General features: G+C 39.3%; 2 protein-coding genes and 1 long non-coding RNA gene across 4 annotated transcripts in view; 2 read left to right on the top strand and 1 right to left on the bottom strand.

Annotated features, from left to right (window-relative positions):
• pkn3 (protein kinase N3) overlaps positions 1-16,011 on the bottom strand; it is a 39,135-nt gene extending 23,124 nt beyond the window's left edge. Inside the window, exons 1-6 of one of the 2 annotated variants that reach the window (XM_050052396.1) lie at positions 15,735-15,973; positions 10,535-10,811; positions 8,439-8,605; positions 6,098-6,218; positions 3,261-3,412; positions 420-639 (exon numbers count right to left, since the gene is read on the bottom strand). In XM_050052396.1, coding sequence (XP_049908353.1) covers positions 420-639; positions 3,261-3,412; positions 6,098-6,218; positions 8,439-8,605; positions 10,535-10,811; positions 15,735-15,755 — 958 coding nt within the window. In that variant the 5' untranslated portion in view covers positions 15,756-15,973. Of the gene's footprint in view, positions 1-419; positions 640-3,260; positions 3,413-6,097; positions 6,219-8,438; positions 8,606-10,534; positions 10,812-15,734 lie in introns of both variants that reach the window. The other variant, XM_050052397.1, reaches the window with a different exon arrangement.
• LOC126395185 (uncharacterized) overlaps positions 1-24,095 on the top strand; it is a 523,086-nt gene that overhangs the window by 326,314 nt on the left and 172,677 nt on the right. The gene's annotated exons all lie outside the window — the stretch shown is intronic.
• Positions 22,751-24,095, top strand: part of LOC126395182 (protein SET-like) — a 7,891-nt gene continuing 6,546 nt past the window's right edge. The window contains exon 1 of the mRNA XM_050052423.1: positions 22,751-22,981. Coding sequence (XP_049908380.1) covers positions 22,912-22,981 — 70 coding nt within the window. The 5' untranslated portion in view covers positions 22,751-22,911. The remainder of the gene's footprint in view (positions 22,982-24,095) is intronic.

Below are 24,095 nucleotides of genomic sequence, written 5' to 3' on the forward strand. Positions count from 1 at the left end.
CTATGGCCCCTATGACTGATGAATATTATTACATATCTTGTTAATACTGACGCAGTGTTTCCCCTACCATTATATTAGGGGCACCCCCTGCCCCCACTTGAAGGTCAAGTTCATTTTATTTTATTTAATTTTCTATCTAGCGCCAGATCACAACAGAAGTCCATCTGTCTGCCCCACAAGTTTGGCTGGGAGGGGAGCAGGGATATCTAGGCACTGGTTAGGCAGAGGGCAGTGTACCATGTTTCCTTTATATATACTATCCATATTGTTATGATACAAAGCTGGTTGTAAATCAGTCGAGTACCCTTTAGAGGACACTATTTTAGTACTTGAGAGTAAATGTACTTTGATACTTTCCACCACTGAAGTTTTTAACAAAGACAATAAATTAATATATAATGGAATATATTGGTAGCAACCTGTTAGGCTGGCTGGTTTGAGGAAGAAGGAAGAAGAGGAAGAGGATGGAGCACTGGATTGCTTCTTTGGTATGCCGTAGGAAGGCGAGGTTCTCAACATTAGTTCCTCCTTGATGGCAGCATGCTTGGGATGGTCCGGAGGCAACTCACTTAAACGTCTCTCCAGGGAGAGACTTAATAATTCCACCTTCTGAGATGACTCCTGCATGCGTGCCTGGGCCTGAGGGACAGTAGAGATACAGACAAGAAATATGGAGCAAGAGAAAGAGTGGTATGACAAAAAAGAAAGGGATATTTTGGCAATATGTTATCCCCCCCTGATCACTAGGCCACCGAAGGGATGTTACATAGCGCAAGGTTATTGCATTATAAAGTTCTCACGTGACATTACAAAAAAGTCCATGAAAAACTTGGCATCACAGAAACTGCCCTCGCATCTTGCCAACATGGCTCAATAATACAGCCTGCAAAGCAGCAGGAATTCTGTTGTCATAGTATGTCTGATAGCAGCTTAATATTACAAAAATCTAACACATCACAGAGAATGTAGAGATTTATCACATAATGAGGTTAGAGGGAGAAACAATTTGATAATTAATGCTTCTTCACAGCTAGGAGAGTTTTCCCAAAGTTTGTGATGAATACTGAATACAGACAAACAATTTAGGTCTTTAGGTTCAGACAGAGGTAATGTCTCCTGTCTGCTGTTGATTTACCCCTTCTCTAACTTCAATACTTAGACTCAGTCCCAATGGGAACAAGACTCACCTCTGAGGAGAGGGAAACAATCAGTCAGTAAGATTCAGGGCCCTATCTTACACCTGGCACAAAGCGGCGCACTGTGCAGTGCAACTGTCATTGCTAGTTTCAGACTGATGCAATTGTCACTTTCATGGCCAGCACCCATGTTGTGTAATTAGCAAATGTTCTTGCACTCATCTGTGCACCTATGGGTGTGTCTGTCTTAAAATGAGGTGTGGTCAGGTGCATTGTTGGCGTGTTGCTATTTTGAGGCAGCAGAAAGTCACTGCACCATTGACCAACAAAAACCAGGTCTAAAGTCAGAATAGTGCAGTATTTTCCTGCTATTTAAAGGGCCTCTTATTCAGATAGTAAAATGGGCCTACACAGGCAGGTTAACAATGCATGTAAAATTGCATTGTTACACGAACAGGGAAGAGCCAGGGGTGTAGGTTGGTGAAATAAGACATCATTAATGAGGAAAATATTAATGACATTTTGTAAAATGTGAACATAGCAGAGATCAGCAGATCTGTAGAGCTGCTGTTTGACTCCACATAAAGAGAGACGCTGTACGTATTTACACACAAGGAACAGCGAAACTTCATTGATTTTTTAAAAGCTAAAAGTTTAGTTCCGTTTCCTCTGTCAAGTTTATAACTACAGTTTTTAGTGTTGCTGCTTAAATGTCCCACCATATTTGCTGCAGTGACATTACTGCTCTCACTGCATTACTCTCAACAAAAAAACATTCACTTCTCCATTTTGTTGAATCTGCCATGTAAATAGGAGATGGCACTCTGACTGAACACCCAAAACACACCTATGATTAATTAAGTGACTAAATACAACCCCTTTGCCTCTTGCACCTTACTTTACACCCAGAATTTGCAGTGTTTAACTAGCAAAAGTGGAGTTGGACACATCCTAAATGTTCCAAGCATCTCTGATACCTGCTGAAATTATTGTAAACAAGTGGGAACTTTGACTCATATGCTGCGATGTATATGTTCTTTTTCCCCCTGTTTTGTATATCCTGTATAAAGGCAAAACTGGAAAAAATTAATTTTTAAATACTACCATTATCTCAAAAATTAGGCTTATTCCATAAAACCATGTTTCATAAAGTAAGTTTAATTAAGTCTAACCTTAGTTACTATGGTAACATACCTCCAGACTAACCTGGTCTCAGTCAAGCTAGTTTTCAGGTTTAACGTCACCTCAAGGTTGAACCAGTGTTTCAGCCTGACACTCTTAGTTTATATCTTTTTCAGTCTGAAATATCTGCACAGTATTCCAGTCAGCAGATGTGCTTTTGAATGCACTGCAGGTAAAATGTCACTGATGACCCTTGGCTGTAGTCTCACAGTAGACAGACTGACAGACAGAAATCCATCTATTAAAAATCTCAAGGTATTTAAGCAATTTCTTTTCACCAAATGGAGGCTGTTACATCACTTATACAAACCAAGTAGCTTAATCCAACCAATAAAGAACTTCTCAATAAAGGGATAACTATTTTACATTCTTGCTAGAAGATAAATAACCTGTCTGGGTCATTTCTGATACTAATAAGTTGTTAAATGTCAGGTAGCAGTGTATTGATTCATTTTCAGCAATTATGATACAGTACAAAGAGAATTCACCTCACTTACACCAAACTTGAACCAAGGATGAAACGATTACAAACTGAGCAAACACAGGAGCTCAGCAGCAACAGTTTATCACACTTTGTGTCAAAAACTGAGCACAGTGCTGGTTTAGAACATGCTGCCAAAATTTACTTGTTATTTTTTGGCATACTTAACATGTGCTGCTCTGTGGCCACCAGTGTCACAGCTTTGTCTTTACATGTCCATATTCTTTTTAGTGAATTTATATTCTCTGTGCTTGAGGTCTGTGTTTCAAATTCATGAAATTCAAGACTTTTCACTATCAGTCCTATTTCTCTGAGTTACCTTTACACACCTCACACACCTTAGGATGCAGTCTGGCTCAATCCTTATTAAAAACAATCACTTTTACTGCCTTTGATCTTTTTTAAGGTTTAGTTTTGAGACTGCTGTCACAATAAACAAAACATATCCAGCTGGTACCCACCTCTGCAAGTATGCGGCGGTCCTGGACCTTATGTCCACTCAACTGCTTCACCACATTTTTGGCTCCTTCTGCTACAGCTGATTCAATCCTCAAGTGGTGGATGAGGTCAGCCACCCGCAGCTCCACAGGACTGATCATCTCCACAGGGTGACCTGAGGTCAGAGGGAGCATGACTCAGGCATCACCAGCAGATTTGAGAGTGGATACAGTAAGCACCACCCTTTAAGACTGTTGTCAGAACTATTAAATATGATATTAGCAAGAGACCATATTGATGTTTCATTTATATTTTTTTCTGAAACCTGCTTTATTCGTAGTTATTAGTTAATATGGTCAAAAAATCTAAATGTCAGCTTTGTCCATTTCCAGGTATATGAACACCACTATAATGCAAGAGTCCATGTTGTCAAAGGTATTTAAAAATCTTTGGGAATACTATTGAAGGCCTTAATTCATTATCATAATTTCCACAAATTTTGAAAATTATGGATTTGAAGCAAATAGAGTCTTTTCCACACTTACAGGGCTACTTTTGCAAACATGGTTTTTCTTCCTCCTCTGTTGTCAATTTTTTTTTTTTTTTTTTTAAATCCAGTCAACACACTTAGAAAAAATGTATCTGTCATAATGACAAAGGAACACACAACTGAAAGCCTGTCAAGAACATGTTAAACTAACAGGCAGCGATATAACCCTAACCCCAGAGTCATGTGGGCCAGTCAGGCATGAAGAAGATGACGATGTTAGCCAATCAGAAGCCTGTAAAAAAGCACTTGAGTGCTCAAAGGATGACGTTTTTCTGTAGGCTGACACAGAAGTTAGCTCCGCCCTGGTCCCTTTGTCAAAAAACCTGTGGGATTTTTCCATTGGAGTCTGGATTATTGCTGAGCATTAGCTCTGTGGCAAACAAAGGTTTATGATACTAACACACTTTGGTCAGCGAGATAATCTTCACAAATGAACACCACCTTTGTGATTTTTGATGCCCAAATGCAATCACAAGAAGTAAAAATGCTATAAACGTTAGGCTATAAACAAACTACATTATGGTTGCATGACTTTACATCCCTACCACAGCCAGGCTGTAAAGCCGTGTTCGGCATGATAATGCTCCATAGTGTGATTTAGCCACTTGTTAGCAACCCCTTTTTTAAAGACACATAAAAGCTTCAAAGTTTAAGAGGGGGGCATTTACTGGCATCTTTTACGTCATAGAACAAAACATGAAAGTCTCTTAAGCTTTAAGAGACCTTATTTCAGGCATTTAACGAAAAACCCATTAAAAAACCCCACTGACTTTAAGAGAAGGGAACTGGGAGTGCAAAAATGCTAACTCATTTCTGGGTTTAGGACTCATTCCTGGGGCACCTTATAACCAAAAGGCTACCTGGCTGCAATGTCACATTGTAGCGCATTCTGATGCCTCTGATCCTCAGTATAGTGGAAGCTTAGCTGTACATTTATGTTTAAACATGAAAAAGGCCCTGTTATCAAGGTTAGAGCGAGCACTATTTTGGCCACACCCACCATTGCACAAAATTTCGGCTTATTTGTGCTGTTTCACAAAGGAGATAACGTCCAAGTACACATGTACGCAGGGATTTTTTAAACAGGGCTTTTCTATTTATTTTGTAGTCCACATGTAAACTGCATTTTAGGTCACAGAAAATGGACCTGCTGTAAAACTCCTTCCAGGGTGAAGATGTTGGGAGTAGGGTTGCAACGTTATGAGATTTTCACAGTATGATAGCTGTCTCAGAAAATATTATGGTTTAGCAGTATCAGAGAACTATTATTATTATATTTGGTCAAAATGACTTTCAAAACAATTGAAACGGAAGGGTTATTTTTGGATAAACAAATATTTTATTACTATATTTGAAACTTGAAACCATATTTGAAGGGAAGTATATGCAAAAAGTCTCCCTTTTGTAAATAACTAAAATAAATTTGAGATTTTCTGTACAGTTGCATTTTTTTTCTAATGTCTTAGATAAGCAAATGTACACAACACAATAACCGTCAATTTTAATATCACAGTATACCTTGAAACTGGTACATCGTTGCAAGCCTAGTTCAGAGACTGTGTTTTCTGTGTTGACGTGTACACAGGGAAATCACAGTTTTTGGATCATAACATCAGAGTGTGCGTTATCTCTTTTGTGTGGCTTCACAAATGAGGCAATGAGACAGGAGTTTTTGAGAAAAAAGAAGGGGGAAAAAAAACAACCACGTTTTCAAAAACAGTACCGTGTCTGTCTGGAGTAGGCCTTCACCTGTAAACCAACAAAATGAATTGTTGCAGTTTTGAACATGGAATTCATTCTTGACCTTGGAGACACTTGTTTGACTTTTTTTGTTGAACTTAAGACTGTTACCATTGATGATGGCTCTCTGTCTCACTGGAACTTGAGCAAAGTCCCTCTGCCAATGAATACCAGGAAATGCATTTGAAAGGTATGGAAAAGGCTTATGGACCTTAAATCGAGATTTCTGTCTTTTTCAAAATGTGTGAAAGTACGTCATGAGTTGAGTTTGATGTAATGCAAAATAACTGCATTGATTATCAATTGGATTATTTCATGTGATTTAGATTAAAATTTTCCTTAACGTTAGCATTTTTCCTGTTACAAAAATGAAAATGGTTGACTCAATTTGTCAATAAGAGACTACTGCAGTGTTTCGACTCAGTGCATTCAACGTTAACACTAATGATGAGTCTCTTACATGGGAATTGTCACAGTTAACAGTTTCAGTAATGGGTGTTATAAACTGTGTGCTGGTGGAGATTATAAGGCCAAGATGAGAACTGTACATGTAAGTGCTGTTAAATTTACCGTGCAAGCCGTCCACCACGTCTCTGGCTTGACTGATTTTGATAATCTGCATGCGTAGGAGCTCAATCTTAGTGCGACTGTCCTGCAACATCTGCTGGGCTGTGGACATCATCTTCCTGTCCTGGAAAATGAGCTTATGGAGCTTAATGCATGTTGTCCAGTGCAGACACATCATGATACAATGAGTGGAACAAGACTGGGTAGAAACCTAGTATATGACTGGAACTTGTATGATAAGTGTGCTAAACTGTGGCAAATAGTTACACAGATAGTCAGCGGTAGTGTCTATAATCTGAATTCCTCTGTATAAAATATTAATCTACAATCTTGTATAGTGGCCCAAATAATATTAGTTCTTATAGTGCACTGAAGTAGCATATCAGAAGTATAGTACAACCAAGGCTTGAACCTTAGGACCAATTTGGATTCCATCTAGATGGCCTGTGTTTCAAAGTTTTTTGAACACTTGTCTCATCTTTCTTTCGTTCCTCGGTCCTCTCCTCTCCTGCTAGGGATGACTTGATAACACTCATGTCTGACACCAATACAGAGTTACATGCTGTTGCATTTAATACATTTGCATGAAGTAACACCAAGAGAACCTGTGCAGAGTTTGTGGATGTTTTGTTACTGATCCTCTGTAAGGAAAGAATTTTGTATCTGGCACTAATAAACTTAAAAGGGAGAGTTCACTCCAAAATCAAAAATCAGTATTTTCCCCTTTACCTGTAGTGCTATTTATCAGTCTAGACTGTTTCAATGTGAGTTGCTGAATGTTGGAGATATCAGCCTTAGAGATGTCTGCCCTCTCTCCCATATAATGGAACTAGATGTCACTCAGCTTGTGGTGTTCAAAACGCAAAAAAAAAAAAAACACACAATTTTTTTTTTTTTTAAAATAAACTCAACAGCAATGTCTCTTTCCACAAATTATGACCCAGTTACTCAAGATAATCAACAGACCTTGCAGTTACATGTGGGAAATATTTTCTTTCTACATAACTACACCCACCAACCGTGCCATCATGCAGAAGACAGAGCGCATCAACTGCTAGCTCACCTAGTACCACTGAGCTAGCTAGCGTTACAGCTCAGCCGAGGAAGACACCATTAATGCTTACATCTCACGCTGACGCAAGTTCATCCATGAGTAAATGCACGCTTCCTTTTGTGCGGAGATACAGTCGGCTGGTGTAATTCTGTGGAAAGACATACCAAGGTCTGTGGATTATCTTGAGTAACTGGGTCATGAGTTCTGCAAAGAGACATCGGTGTTGAGTTTTTCAAATGTAATTTTTTTTTTTTGGCGCTTCGAGCACCACAAGCCAAGTGCCATCTAGTTCCATTTTAGTAAGGCCCAGACACACCAAGCCGATGGTCGGCTGTTCATCAAATTTCTCGTCACCATTAGTTCTCTGATGTGGTTTTGTTGTGTCTTGACCTTTAAAGAGAAGGCAGACATCTCTACAGCTGATCTCTCCAACACTGTGCAACTCACATCAAAACAATCTAGACTGATGAACAGCACTGCAGGCAAGAGGAAAATATGTATTTTTGATTCCGAGGTGAACAGTCCCTTTAATTCTTTGACACACCCACAAAAATGACAGCTACTCTGTAGTGGAACCTATCCCACACTGAAGTCATCCTACTGGCACATAAATAAATCCTCACTAATTCCTCAAATTGTTCACATGGTTGGATACACAGTGTGTTGACATGTCTGCTTTCTCCATTTGTTGTCTTTACATTCAGTTCCAACAAAGCTTCTTACACCCTAGGTATAAATGAGAGTTCCTTCAATAGAATTTTCTATACTTTTGCATTGCCTTACAATACCTTTGGAGTACCATCCTCACATTAATTTCTGCATTACCTCACACTTGTTCAATTAGTTTGCAATACTACCCTTCCTTATAAAAGTGTAACAAACAATATTTAAAGCATTTAAAACACAAGAGCATTCAAACTCAATTAGAAAGAAACTAAGAAGATGAAAAGATAGAAATAAATAGTAAGAAGACATTCAGGACTGAATTAAAGCAATCAAAACATAGTGGAGTTCATGTCAGTACCATGATCTACTCACTCAAAGGAACAGCCCTGTCCTCAAGTCCCCTGTCTGCAGTGGCATTCCTTTGTTTCTCTCCCCTGTCCAAACCTCTGTCCTTACTTACACATCAGAAATGCTTTCTGCTGATGCCAGAATTTTACCAAATGAGTCAGCGTCAACTCCCTGCTACAAACAAACTGTGAAGGAAAACCATCTCCATCCACAAACTGACCAAGTGAGTGTGTGTCTGTGTTGTGATGTTTTTATTTGGGCCGGACTGTACTGTACCTTGACTGAGCTGTTGGTGTAAATTTGGATCATGTTCTCAGCGCCCTGTTTGACTTTGGTCTCCATGGTAAGCTGTTTCTTCAGGGTTCTGACTCGACTGACCACTGGTGATGTGGCCTCTTCCCACTGACATGGCTCTGATTGGTTGTCTTCCTGCTCTGAGCAACCTGTGTAAAAATAACCACATGGTGGGTTAGGCTTTATGTATCTTGGTAAACAAGACAATTTGTGGTGATCAATTGGAGAGGGTTAAATGACCTGTGCCATCTTTTAGTTATTCAGAGGGCAGATGTGTTTGCACTCTGACAGAAGCTTGGGGTAGCAGTGTGCAGTGCTGTCAGACTCAGTGTGATTGTGATGCTACCACTGAGGTAAGCCTGATCCAAAATGTTCAAATCCTACTCGAGTGTCAAGTTAGTCAAGTCAAGTTTCTCCTACAGTTTAAATCCATGTCTGAATAAACATGGATGCGTCACACACATCTTCCCCCTGACAGCACATAAGATCTATACAATAAGCACAGTTTCAGAATTAGTGCCACCAATTCAGTATCTGACCAAATGTCGCCCCTTCTGTTCCTGAGTTCTGATGTTGAGTAATGGCCAGACAGGTGTTTTAGCAGAACATTATGAAGTTTGACCTTTTGGACATAAAATGTCATCACTTCATAATTTTATCCTATTAGACATTTACGTGAATTTTGTCCTAATTAGCACATGAATTCTTGAATTATGACGAAAAACATATTTTGTGAGGTCATACTGACCTTGATCCTTGGCCAAGTGAACATTTGTGCCAAATTTGAAGAAGTTCCCTCATTGTGTTCTTTGATAGACAGACCAAAAACAGAATGCCGGCCATGGCTATCGCCAGCATGAAGACATTATACAATTTTAACTGTGTTGGATAATTAAACTAAGCAGGGATGTTGGACGTGATTTTGAGGTAAGAAACCAGTGTAGGACGATAGTATGTCCACGAGTTGCTAAGGCAACCACTGTTGATGTCACTCAGAAAATATAGTGATTGTTGGTCACAATCACTATAAAGAAGAGGCTTACATTGAGCATAATACATTTTAATACAAATTACCACCTCCGGCGCATAAAGTGTGATTTACCGCATTTTTTTAATGTAGCAGGGTATTTGCTACAACTACAGATGTCACACCACCTGCTGTCCGCCTCCCTAATATCGGCTGATTGACAGACTGATAAAAATGCGTCACAACCACCACCAAGTGACACTTCTGAGGAAGGCGGAAGTTTCTGCCGAAACATGTAAAGGTATGTAACATCTTAACATGTCTGAGATAAAAGAACAACTAAAGTCATTAAATTAACCTTTGTTATTGTGGTGCTAAACACTGAGTTGCTGTAAATTGACTTAACCATGTGTCATTTAATAGCTGGAGTGTTTTCGGTGTCTCAAATATCGAGACACTGTCTCACTGATCCTCTGCTGCAGTGATCTAAAGCAGTGTTAAATCAGATGCAGCAGATATTTGTATATATTTCCATCCCCTCCCTTACTTTGCATCTCTACATAGCAACGCCTTGAAATACATATTGCATTAACCCAAACAAGCATTTTTACATGTGCAAAGCTTCAGCATGGTACTTTTGAGAAAATCAAGATTTCATTAAGGCCTGAAAATCTTTGTTAAGTTTTCCCCTTCAAGTCTAAAGCCTAATAATATACATGCAGCGTAAAATGGCTTTCCTCCACTGCTGCTGTCTACAAGAAATCTCCTGGAGGGTCCTAAATAGAAAAGGGTTCATCCTCTGTGGAGCATAAATGTGCTCAATATATTTTCACAGTAGGCTATATAAGTGGACATTTTCTGCTGATGGTTCTACAGCAGAGGTCAAGGGGTTGTCAATGAGCAAGAACTTAAATATTCACCATAAGTTTTATAGAAATTTGCCCATTAATTTTCAAAATACCACATCATGAACCAAAGTGCTGGTCAAGAGGGATTTGGACCTGTTGTAGGCAGTAGGTATGGAAGTGTTGGACAAAAGAACAGACATTCTATTAAATGTTCATGAGTTGCCATTTTATCAAAGTTCCAGTAAATGATGTGTTTAAATTACCTGTGACGCTGTCCTTCTCTGTGGCCATAGATCTGGCATTGAGCTCCTGCAGTTCCCAATGCAACTTGTCCAGCTTGCGGTTCGAGGCTTTGAGTTGGCCCTCTACATCAGCTGCGCTCTTGCGATTGGTGACGGCCCTCCGTAGTCTCTCAGCAGCCTCCTTGATCTTCAGCTCCCGCTGGATTTCCTGCCTGAGCAGAGTACGAGCATCCTCCAAACGCTGCTGAAACTCTGGGTCCAGAATATCCCCTTCAACCAGACCCTGCAGGCTGCCATTCTGAAGGACACACCACAACTGCTTCAATGTCTGAACACTGCCTTTGTTATTTTTATATTTCTTTATGTATCACATATATTACATATCATAACAAATTACCCAAAATGTCTGTATTGTTTCTCCCAAAACCTGCTGGTGACACCTAGAATAGGGTTTAACTGTCTCACCTATATCTCAGAATTAATACTTTTTCATGAGCACACTCTTTAAACAATTACAAGAATGCATATGGATTTCAGGAACTGAAATTCAAGTAGTTTGCATTATAGGTACCATCCACATGAAGTCCAAAACAAGTGCTGAGACTAATTGAAACCACCCCCTACCAAACAAAGGACAGCCATCACCCACATCTCCACCCATGTGACAATAACAATTACATCAAAGACAAAAAACTGCAATTTCAAAATTCAAATGGCAATTACGCACATGCTGTGTCCACTGTTTGGGACAAGCAAAAAAATAAAGGAGAGAAACCAGTTGGAGGAAGGAGGGGAGGAAGTACAATATTTCAGGCAGACCAGTTAAACCCATGTTAAATCAAACTGTGACAGTCAACAACAATAAATGGCACAGTGCCTCCCCCTTGTGGTTAAGATCTGTTCAGCTTTCCAGTAGTGGTAACTTAGCTTTTCTCAGTGTCAGAAGATCAGGTGCTGAGACAAGATTAGAGCTGACACTAATCATCATTTTCATTATCAACTCATCTATCAGCAATAAGCAGTAGGCAACTATAAGCAATAAGCAATAGTAAGCAATAATAATAAGCAATAAATCTTCATATTTTAGGAGCTAGAGGGAGAGAATGTTTGTCTTTTTCGCTTGAATAAAGATCTAAAATGGTTGATCAGTCACCAAAATTGATGCAGATTGCATAATCAACCAATTGTTTCAGATGTATTCAAGATACATTCTTTTATTTCATTACCCTTGTCTTGCATCACTGTCAAACACCAGTATGACAGGTTCTAAACAATACAAGAAAAAAAAACATGCAGATTAATTTCCTTAAGGTGAAACAACCCAGGTGAAAACAGTTTTGTCATGCACTCGTCAAGTTTGAGATATTGAGCAATTTTCCTTCAATAACATTTCTTCTTTCAGACTAGTAGAAAGAAAAAAAAACATATTTGTGTGTTTATTTTAGTTCCAATTTATGTTCTGGAAATGTCTGCAAATACTGCATATTTCATTAGATAATGCATCATTTGCATATTAAAACATAAAATTTCAGAAAAATTGTACTACAAAAACTACTTGTCTTAATGTAAGTAGTCAACTGGGGAAGTTTCATGCTGATATCTATTAGTTTAATTTTTTACCCTCATGTTGTATTTTTTTCAATACATATCTTTAAAGGCTGATTCTCAAAATTACATGACCCAAAAATTCTCTGAGCCAGAAATCTCAATTTCAGTAGCACAATACAACCAATTTTCCAGTTTTATTCCTACATATATTCTGCAGGTTTTCACACAGGGGTTTGTTCATATATCATTCATAGCCTAATCAATATAAACATGGTGTAAATTGTTTTCTGATTTATGGTGTGATATAAAGAGACATCCAAATTTCCCTCTGTAAAAACCTTTGACTCTACTATGTCAACAAAATGAAACAAGAATTTTGTACCTGTCTTTATCCAGTGTTCAGATGTTTGTTCAGGAAATACATGCAAAATAGTACATATCTTATTAGACAATGCATCATTTGCACATTTAAATATAATATTTCAGAAAACTTGGAAAATATAATAATCTTAATGTAAGAAATCAACTGGGAAAGTTTCATTGTCGCATCTATTAGTTAAAATTTTACGCTATTTACCTGGGGTGTCTCTCTTAAAATACAATCTTTCAACTCTGTCAACACCACAAACAAAATCTTTTTTCATAGGCTATGCATTTTACTGGGGTAGAAGCAGACACCTCAGAGTACAACACAAGCCAGCATTTTCCCATTCACACACACATTCACACACCAACGGCTAAACCATCAGGAGCAATTTGGGATTCAGCATCTTGCCTATGGACTAGGGATGCATGATATTGGACTTTTTGCCGATATTCAATATGCCGATATGTAACAACTCATTTAACCGATAACCTATACTGATAGCTCCATATCCATTTGTTTCCCTACCTAATTTTAGCGATCATCAACTCTCTTCTGTAGTGGAATTAACATCATATGCATGCATACTGCAGATGGAGAAATGAAATACAATGCTTATTAATTAATGTAATCTTTATTTACTGTGCAAATTAAGAAAAACATGTTGGCCGATTCTGATAGTTCAATTTAAAGCCAACATCAGTCGACAGCGATGACATGCCAATATTATTGTGCATCCCTACCGTGGACACTTCGACATGTAGAATACATCGAACCACCGACCCTCTGAAAAAGAGGTCAACTGCTCTTCCTCCTGAGCCACAGCCCTTTAAAATGTTTTAACATTTGTGACATGTTTTGAGTACACTCAATCTGAACATCGAGTAACAGCTGTTAACACAGCTTTGTTTCAAATAATTAGTCAGTCACTCTGACAGCTGCTGCACCGATCCTAAATCCATGTGACACAACCGAGGACTAAACAGTATATGGCAAGCTGTTACATCATCCATCCATATATCCATTTTCTAAAGTGCTTATCCTGGTCAGGGTCATGTGGAGGTGGAATCTATAGCAGTATGCATTAGGCAAAAGGCAGGATGCACCCTGGACATGTCTCCAGTCAATCACAGGGCTGACACACAGATACAGACACCCATGATCATACAGACAGGCAATTTTCAGTTTCAAGTTTACCAATCCTGCACATCTCTGGATTGTGTGAGGAAAACAGACAGGAAACCTTTACTGGAAAGCAAACTTAGTTCATTATGACCAGCCAAAACAGTAATTTAAGATGTCTCAAACTGTATTTGCACTTATCAGCGTGTTCATTTAAGATACTCTATAAATAGACAGTTACTGAAATTGCTTTGGCCAGTTTGTTATACAGAGTGTGCAATTAAAGGTATTTACAGATCAGTTTTGACTGAATCTGAAACATCTTAGATTTAGATAGCTCGAATGAAATTCCGACTAATTGTGCCCAGACTCTTCACACATTCCTCAAAATGAAACTGACAGCAAATCATCCAAACGGCTGTCAACCAGAAGATTAAAACCCCTTATATAACACAAATTTCTTTAAATCATGTCCCTCCTATTTATTTATTTGTTTACTTAGGCTATTTATTGTTTGTTTTTGTATGATCAAGTATTTAAGAATACAATCAGAGGCATAATCTAAGACATGCTTTGTCATAGTAAACATTTACAAGTCCAAATTAAGTTACATAAAAAGATGAGAACAATGAACAAATGTTCAAAGATTTTATGACAATATTGTTGGATTTGTTTAAGATTCAAATAGATGTCTTTAAGGTTATGCTTTAGCCTTGAAGGCATTTCCCTACAATTACCATTCTACTCCACCACTGGATACAAAGCCCAGACACCTTAACAAAGTATTTACCTTCACTGACTATCAGACCTCAGTCCTTCCTAGTAAGTGGCATTGCTTAACAAAAGGTAGGGTGGCTTTTGTGTTGGTTATTACCAGTATCTATTCATGTTTTTGGCTATTATCTACTGTAGGACACACCTTCTGCCAATCAAAACAAGTACACCTTTCTCTGTCCTAGGAAGTGGTGGCAAGTTTGGTTCCCACTGAAAGAAAATGAACCAAGCATTTTTACATCATAATGACCGATGGATGTTGTAATTTATTTATTTTAATTAGGCTGGCCTTATGGGAATTTTTTATTTTTTTTGTAATAACAGACTGTTCTTTACTTATCAGAGGAGGGGTTGACTGGGGTGTGACCCAGGTTTTTTTTTAATCCTTCCCAAAGCTATAAATATTTCTCCTTACACCTGTGACTTGGGGAAAATGCATGACCCTCCCTCCACCATAAAATAATTGCTAGATTTTAAAGTCCTACCCTTTCATATTTTAAAGTATTTGAAAGCTTAAAGTTTAAGACGAAATCCTGGAGTTGAAAAAAGGCTCCGTTTTTCAGTTTGGGCAAACAGTTTATTTGAACTGTGAATAAAGTAACTTTGATGAACTAAAATATCACTATTTTAAGTTCAAATTTGGTTAGGTTTTGTTCTGATGGAAGCATTCATTCCACAGAATGTATTCAAGGACCAACAAATATATAAAAATCCAACAATAATTTCTATTTTTACAGTTCCTGGTTAGGATTAATGGTGTAATTTTGTGATTTTTAAAGGGGAAAAATGCCTTCCAAACCTGGTTTAGAGGGCATGTTTTTTCAATATGCTGTGATATAAATAAAAAAATCCGCCAAAATAAAAACACAAGTCCCTCCCCAGTGCTTGAAAAAATATTTGACATGCTTCCCCCTTTTCACCCCCCATAAGTAACGAACAGTCCCTAAAATGTCCAATCATGGGCTAAAACTCTCTTCAGCAATTCATCTGCTTTCAACAGGACAAACAACAAATATTCAAAGTGTAAGCTAACGTTAATCTTTCCTGAAATAAACCATTTTAGGCAGAGACTGTGTTTCAATAAGAAACTCACTAATAAAGCCGAGGAGTGAGCTTTGCTAACTCTTGCCATTTTTTATTTTCTTAACGAGACTGAGGCGTTAAAATAGCTAGCTTCAATTAAACAATAGTTAATAGTATTTTTCTGACACCCAGAAAGGCATAGGAACTATGAGGAGAGGCAAACAAGACAAACAGGAAAATCCAGTGCGCCTGTCTGGTAAAGTAGCAACTAGCGTTGTTTAACTCAACTAAATGTCGGATAATATTAACTGGCGTAATGTTGGCACCTAATATCTCCATGATAATTTAACTTCATCTGACGAATTGACGACCTGTGGCATTAAATGTTACCTGTAGTGTTAAACCTGACATGGTGGCTGTCAGTTGTGTGTGCTGGACATTCACACAGCGTCACGTCTCCTCCAGCTGCCGTCGGTCCTCTTCGGGCACACAAAGTAAGTCTAGTGAAACGGCTCCTGGCGGAATGGTACAGCTAGCTTAGGTCAACTAGCAGCGGTATGTGAAATTCAACGTCTGCTAAGGCTGTTCCCAGGCGCTCCATGAGGCTCAACTCCTGCTCATTATGGAAACAAATCTGAATAAAAGTTTGAATTGAGTTCAAGTGAGGCTCGACGCAAAACTGACGTCAGGAGACGGAGGCTGGATTGGGTGGCAGTCGATACTGACAGAGACGCTGAAAGAGCCAATCACATTCGATTATTCAATGCACCTGCCGAGGTAACCAAATGATGCATTCACGTGGCCTGCGTCTTCCTCTCATACCTGACTTACATACACAGCTGATAACTCTTGGACCAGTTGTTCAAAAAACTAATCTGGATCAGAGTGATCCGGATTTGGATAGCCTTAGTTTTGTTATCCAGAATCAGCTAATTCATCTTACTTTACTACTCGTTTTTCTAAGCAGTATTGGATTTGAGCACCCTGATGATATACAAACTTTTCAAGATTACCAAATCTGGATAATCATTGCTGTAAACGGAACTACATATTACAATGTAGGCTACCAACTATGCAAAGAACAAGTGGTAGAATAGCCAGCTAGGGATCACTTCAAATGTTTTTTATGAAGATCACTTCAAATGTTTTTTGAAGAGAAAGAAAACAGCATGGGGATACTGTTGGAAACTACCTTTGACTTTGTCATTGTAGTTAATATAAGGTGATAAACGAAATTTAAAGTCATTTTTGTTTGATAACGACAGCTTTTAGGGGATTATTTTATCACGATCTCTCCTTTAATCCTTTATTTTATTTAATTTTTATCTTATCTTGTTTTATTACATCACTGTACTGACAGCAGGTAGCCTAATGTTTTACCTCGTGGTGCATGCTACGACGTCTCGTCACATGATCAGAGACTTTACATCGGATAACCACATACATATTAACCAACAAATATCATTGCATATCTGTATATGACAAAAATACCAAAGAAAATAAGAAATTATTCATTTGATTTAACAATTTAATAGTTTATTTAAGTTTGTTTGGAACAAGCACATAATTTTGTTATACCAAAAGAAGTGTTTTAAATAAACATGATGGAGATGGGTTTGCCCTTTTCAAGGGCATATATAGCAAATGGCACTGTATTTAATTTAATGAGAGTTCTTCTTTGAACACAGGCATCTTTTCAAGTTAGCAGTCACTTATAAGGGCCCATTCTCCACCCAACACATTGTTGGAGGGCCCATGCCAAAGTTCTGAACAACACATGCTGAAGGTTTGATCAAAATTAAAACCTCTGACTGGATTATGTGATTTAATCTGATTTAAGAATCCTTTACTTTCTTTTGAAAAAAAAAAAAAAGAAATAAGATTTGGTTTAATCTAATAAGATTACTTCTGAACAACTGGACCCTGGTTTCAATCATCAGTGAGCCAAACCTGTTTTTAGATAAAAAAAAAGGAAGCTGTTAAAATTATTTTAATATGCACAATATGCTAATGTTATTAACAGAATTTAAATTTACATAGTGGGGGGCGTCGGTGGCTTAGTGGTAGAGCAGGCGCCCCATGTACAAGGCCATTGCCGCAGCGGCCCGGGCTCGAATCCAGCCTGTGGCCCCCTGCTGCATGTCATCCCCCCTCTCTCTCTCCCCCCCTCATGCCTACCTGCCCTGTCCATTAAAGGCAAAATGGCCAAAAAAATATCTTTAAAAAAAAAAAAAAAGTTTACATAGTGGACTGGAAAAAAACTTCTCAGAGAGCCATAAAATCCGTTTTAATGTAACGTGTTGCTGTAGCCTGTGGTGAACTGAGACATGGAAAACCTGCATATAGCTACACTCACAGAGGCTCGTTTTTCCATGAGAGAAGCTTTTATGAAACTTGTTAGGAAGCACTTGTTCAGCTGCCTGCCACACACACAGAGTGGACAGAGTTGGAAAATGTCGTTCATTGGGCATGACATGTAAATAATAATAACCTTCTGTGCATTTTATATTTTACATATTCTAGCATTACTTATCTCTTATTTAACACCGTTTTTTTTTACTTTTAAGCACCTTCAACAAATAAAAAAATCTGTATTTGCATTGGCATCTGTACATATATTTATCTTAAATTGCATTTATATTATCCATAGCAAGTATTCATTACTCCTGCACTGCTTTTACACTTTAATTTAATCACCTTACATTGCAATACCTGCACTGTCAACCACATACATTTGCATACCATCATAAGCATATCTACTGTAGTAACAGCTCTCAGTAGCAGTCCTGGGACTAGACTATCATTTCACTGCTGTGTGTGGGTTTTTTTTTTCAGTTGTGTCTCTTTACATGTCTTTGTGCGTCTCTTTGTGGTCAATACTTGTTAATTTGTAGTATATTTTGCAAGTGAAGGCCAAGGGGGTCCCTAAAACTTTAGCCCATGGCCCTGTGCCCAGTAGGCCCATTTAGTAATCCACCCATGATGCTACATAGTCAATCATTGATAAGGATAATACACAAGTGAAAACCTGTAAAAAGGTAAGATTCAATCTTTGATTCATTAGAAATCACATCTACAGATGCTGCCAAGATGTGTCTACACTCTATGACTTTCACTCATCTGAATTACTGTATAGCAAGCTGGTCAAAGGCGAATCATAGTACTTTGAAACCACTTGAATCATTATACAAATAAGCACTCAAAACACGAGACAAAACACAAAAACAAAGCACTTCCATCACTGCCTAAAAGTTCTAAAAGAAAATATCTGATTTTGAGTTGGGATGACTTAAAATATGAAAATGTGTGTTTATTTCCCATGACTCAGCTCCACCGCCACTTGTAGCCTATATCAGCAGAAGAGAGATTGTCGTATTCTGTTGGGGGGTTGTGCTTAGTTGTATTTTAGGTAGCCTTATGTAACATCTTGGCTAAGGGACTACAGATGAAAAATAGCCTCTTGGCTAATTCTGACATTTTTATACAATGTGTATGTATGATTTTGTACTGTCCCTTTTTAAATAAATTGAACTGAAACTGAGAATTACATTTTTCCTTATGAAAGAGAATATATATATGTTTTAATCAAAAGTTTGTTAGTCTCAACTTTTCAAGCATCAGTTCCTCTTCAAATGAAAAACCTTCAAAAATCAACAAAACGTAATTGCTGTACTAAAGAGAATGGAGTCAATATGATGAGATAGGTTCTGTTTTATTCTATAATCCATTGCAAAGGAATTTAGGGGGCCGAAATGGAATATAATATAATGTGTATGTTTTCTTGAGTTTATTGTCACCTGAATTTAAGAATTGTTGTGTTTTCATTACCTCTCAAGTTGTTTATATTGGAAGCGGGTCCTTATTTTCAGAGATCACCATGTTGCACTGCCATGTTTCTACAGCAGCCCAGAACAGAAAACACAAACGCTGGCTCTGAATAGGGCCATATGCATTTTTGCGTCAGCCACCGCGGTTCGCAGCCCCCCTGTGATGACAATGCCAGAAAAATACTTATTTTTTAAAACATGAAACTGCTTTATTCAGTGTTTTTACAGGTTTAAATCACCTTGTCCGTTTGTTTTGGAGAGGAGGAGACCTATGTGGATAATCCAGCTCCAAGTAAAAACCTTCTGAACATCTGGATCTTAAGTTATTAGAGAAAAAAGGTGAACGCACATTACCAGGAGCTATGCTAGAGGCCCATATCTGACATGCCAAACAGTGTAAGAGAAACACTGATTTGCAACTTGGAAATGCTTTAGTCAGTGTTTCTGGCAGTCTAAATCACTGGAACTATCCATTTTGGAGGGGAAGAGACCCCTGCTAATAATTCAGCAGGTAAAAACCAGCAAAGGTTTTAGCTGGTTGCAATCTGCAATCTTCACCACTAGATACCTCTAAAGCTCCCTAAATAGAATAGAATACAATAGAATACTAAAAAATAAAAAAAACAGCAACCACATTTCCCCTTATAAACAACAACACGGTGGTATTAAAACAGACATAAAATAAAATAAGTTAAATTAAGTACATAAATAGAAATTAAACATCAAATTAAAATGAAATTAAAATTGTCCATTCCACAGTCCAGTCCAGTTGTGGCTAATGTGATGTGTGTGAGTGTGAGTGTGTGTGTGACTGGATTCAGGAGGTGTTAAACAGTCTCATTGCCATGGGGACGAAGGATCTGATGAAACGTTCTATTCTGCAATGCAACGAGATGAGCTGACTGCTGCAGCTGCTCCTCTGTCACTGCAGGAGGCTGTGGAGAGGGTGTCTGCTATTGTCTATTATAGCTTTACGTTTGTTTAATGTTCCCCTCTCCACCACTGTTCTTAGTGGGTCCAGTCTCCTGTCGAGCACTGAGCCAGCTTTTTTAACCAGCTTGTCCAAACGCTTGGTGTTTTTGTCCATCAAGCTGCCTCCCCAACACACTGCAGTATATAAGAGTGCACTAGCCACCACTGTGTGATAGAACATGGTCAACATCTCCACACATACATCAAAGGACCTCAGTGTCCGCAGGAAGAACAGGCGGCTCTGNAACACACTGCAGTATATAAGAGTTCAAGCTGCCTCCCCAACACACTGCAGTATATAAGAGTGCACTAGCCACCACTGTGTGATAGAACACGGTCAACATCTCCACACATACATCAAAGGACCTCAGTGTCCGCAGGAAGAACAGGCGGCTCTGACCCCTCCTGTCGAGGGTGTCAGTGTTAGAGGACCAGTCCAACTTATCATCCAGGAGGACCCCCAGATATTTCTAGGTGTGCACCACCTAAATGGCCTCCCCCCTGTATGGAGACTGGTTGATGGAATGACCTCTTTCTTCTAAAATGCACCACCATCTCCTTGGTTTTGGCTGTTTCAGGTGGAGACAGCACTTACTGCACCAGTCCCTGAAGGTATCCACAAGGTCCCTGTGCTCCCGCTCCTGATCCTGATCGGCTGATACAAGCCACAATAGCTGTATCATCAGAGTATTTTTGTGTGTGGCAGGACTCTTAGTTGTACTTAACGTCCGCTTTGTAGAGTGTGAACAGGAACAGTACTAAAACAGTTCCCTGTGGAGCACCAGTGCTGCTCCTGACCATCCCAGAGACACAGCTTCCAAGCCTGACATACTGAGGCAGCTCTGTCAGGTAGTCTGTTATCCAGGAGGTCAGGATGCTATCTACTTCCCTCCCCTCCAACCAGTCCCTTAGTATGGGGGGCTGGATAATATTAAACACACTTGAAAAGTCAAGGAAAAGGAAATCCTCACACAACATCCCGCTTCCTCCAAGTAGGTGTAGGCCCGATGCAGCATGTAAAGAACCGTATCTTCCACTCCCATGTGCTCCTGATAGGCAAAGTGGAGGGGGTCCACAGCATCAGTGACCTCTGACCTCTGAAACAGAGGGCCAGGCACTCCAGGGTCTTCATAATGTGTGATGTTAAGGCCACCGGTCGGTAGTCATTTAACTCAGCCAGGCGCCCCACTTTGGCCACCGGTACGAGACAAGATGTTTTCCACTGCACCGGGACTTTGCCTGTTCGAAGACTCCTGTTGAAGATCCACTGAAGGGGCTCTGCTAACTGGGCTGCACAGTCTTTCAGGAGCCTTGAACACAAGGCCTGCAGCCTTCCCTGGACATACGCAGTCTCCTGAGCTCTGCCCTCACCTCGTCTGCTGACTATTCTCTAACCTGACTATTCTTCTTAAATAGCCTGTGGTGTTCAAACATGTGTTTTTACACACTGAACCTTTAAAAGCAGTTGGATAGCTGCTACCCCAACAGCCCTGAACAGGAAAATAAAATGTAATTGTAGACAAAGAATGAGCGGATGAAAGTTGTTTGAGAATGGCAACTTTGCAAATAGTTATCAAAAGTACAGAATTTTTTTTTTTCGGAACATACTGTCCATATGGATAGATAGCCAAAGTTAATTAGCACGTCCCCTTGGACATAATTTTGAAGAATTTATATTGGTGGAACTAATATATTGAAAAGAAATAATAAAAAAATATTAGAAACACAACAGGTTATGTTATTGTCCATTCTTCTAGATTATTTTGGTCTTTCTTATTTAATAATATACAGTAAGAGAAAATGGAAAAAATGTGATCAATACTGTATAAACAACAAGCTTAAGGAAATATCTTTCAAGATATTACATAGAAGATTGTGTGAGAAAGATTCTTGCTGAATATGGATTATAAACTTCTTGGGTGAGGCGAAACGTCTTCAAGAAAAGCAAGCAAGTCCAGTTACCTATGATATATCACTTATGATTCCCACAGGTAGGAGTCCCTGGGGTAGACCCAAAACATGCTGGAGGGTTTATATATCTCATCTGGCCTAGGAACACTTTTAGGTCCCTCAGCAGAAGCTGAAAAGTGTTGCTGGGGAGAGGGACGTCGGGGGTGCTTTGCTTGGCCTGCTGCGACCCCTCCCTGGATTGGCAGATGAAAATGGATGGATGAGTGGATGTTGTATATCATACAACCCTTTATTATTTTGGAAAATTCCACAGGCATATCCATAAGAAAAAGATACCAAACCAACTTTCCTTTACTTTATTAATGAATTTAAACAATATAGAACCATAATATCTAAAGTTAAGAACAAAAAAAGCTATTACGATCTATAAGTTATTTAATGATCATAATATTATGCATATATTACGAAATGTAAATGTAATATTATTATTATTACTCTTCTTATTTCGTGTTTTATTTGTGTTGTCTATGTATCTGTTTGTATTTCTGTAAAGAAATTTGTGCCTGGGGGGGGGAGCCGTCCCTTTGGACACCGTTGAGTTGAGTGTCCTGGCCTTCAAGTGTCAGTGTCACACTCCGGTCAGCTGGGGGCAGTAGAGTACCATGAATTTGTTCACCGACCGAGCGCACAGAGAGAAACAAGCGTGCGAGGCTGCGCTCACTCCTCCTCCTTATCGTGGGCTTCAAGACACGCACTCTATGTAAGGTGGAAGTAACTTTTATCCTCCAGAGAAGAGTTATAAACCAGCCGGAATAACATTATACATTTGGTCAAAAGTGTCACGGCAAACGATAACCATGTCGGCCACATCGGCGAAAGTCAACAGAAAGGAGAATTCAAATCACGACGGAGCGGACGAGACCTCTGGTAACGTTAAGGAATGGCGGTTATCATGCACAACGCCATTTTCATTTGTTTTTCGTCATTTTGTTATTTTCAGTGTTGTTTGTTATCTTGTATTGAGTAATTTATTTTCATGGACGAGCAGCCTTATTTACCTTTTCCTGCATATAACGGTACACATCGGGGCTAAATGCTGTTGTGCCGGACTATGCAGTAATGTAGCATGCTAGCACAGGCTAAGTATTTAGCCAGCGTGAGAGGTTAGCTAGCCATTAGCTTACATTAGCTACTAGTTCACATGAAGGAGGCCGGTATTTGCATTGCATAAGCTGCATTTAGCGCGATGTACAGTTATTGTTTATGCAGACAATATGTGGAGGTTAGTTGTAGGGAGGCTACGTTACTGATGAAATCGCGTGCAGCCGTGCGTTTCCTCGTGCATGTTTGTGCCTAGAGCTTCTCAGGCGACTGTTTGCTCACATTATTAGCAAGTGCAACATTCACTGTATCCCGTTTACATCGGTCAACAAAGGCCGAACACAGATATCGTTAACGTTAGCTGTTGAGTTTAACATAACCGTGTTTACGAACTTGGCTTTTGTGTTAGTTGGTAGCTGAGCAAAATGTAAACAAGCGCATCTTTTTCTTTGAGATAGCTATAATGTCGCTTTGAGGCGGTATTGTGGATGTTGATACATATTTAATACGCGCGAAGAGGCTTTGGAGGACCTCGCGGTGTGTCAATATCCGTGTGAAGCAGATGGCATTTTGCAGCGAGACGCCGTTAAGCCCCTCATTCAAACCAGGCCGCCTTTAGCAGCAACAGGAAGCTCTAGAGGCAGAGGGTCTGTCTGCCATGGATCCAACACACACAGACACACACGCACACTCGCGCACACTCGCGCGAACCAAACACACCACGGCTGGCGTCCCGCGTTATTAAACACACTGCATGCAATGGAGAACTGGCTAGGAAATGAGCTCGTGTGGCGGCATGAGGCTTTTTGTTTTACTGAAATCACCAAAATATTTTTAAGATGATAATATACAATCTTCCTCAGTCAAAATCACATGTTGTAATGATGTCTCTTGACCCAGCAGAGGGCTGGGGGGAGGGGGAGGGGGGGGGGGGGGGGGG

The sequence above is a fragment of the Epinephelus moara genome, chromosome 9 (assembly GCF_006386435.1).
Source record: "Epinephelus moara isolate mb chromosome 9, YSFRI_EMoa_1.0, whole genome shotgun sequence".
NCBI lineage: Eukaryota > Metazoa > Chordata > Actinopteri > Perciformes > Serranidae > Epinephelus > Epinephelus moara.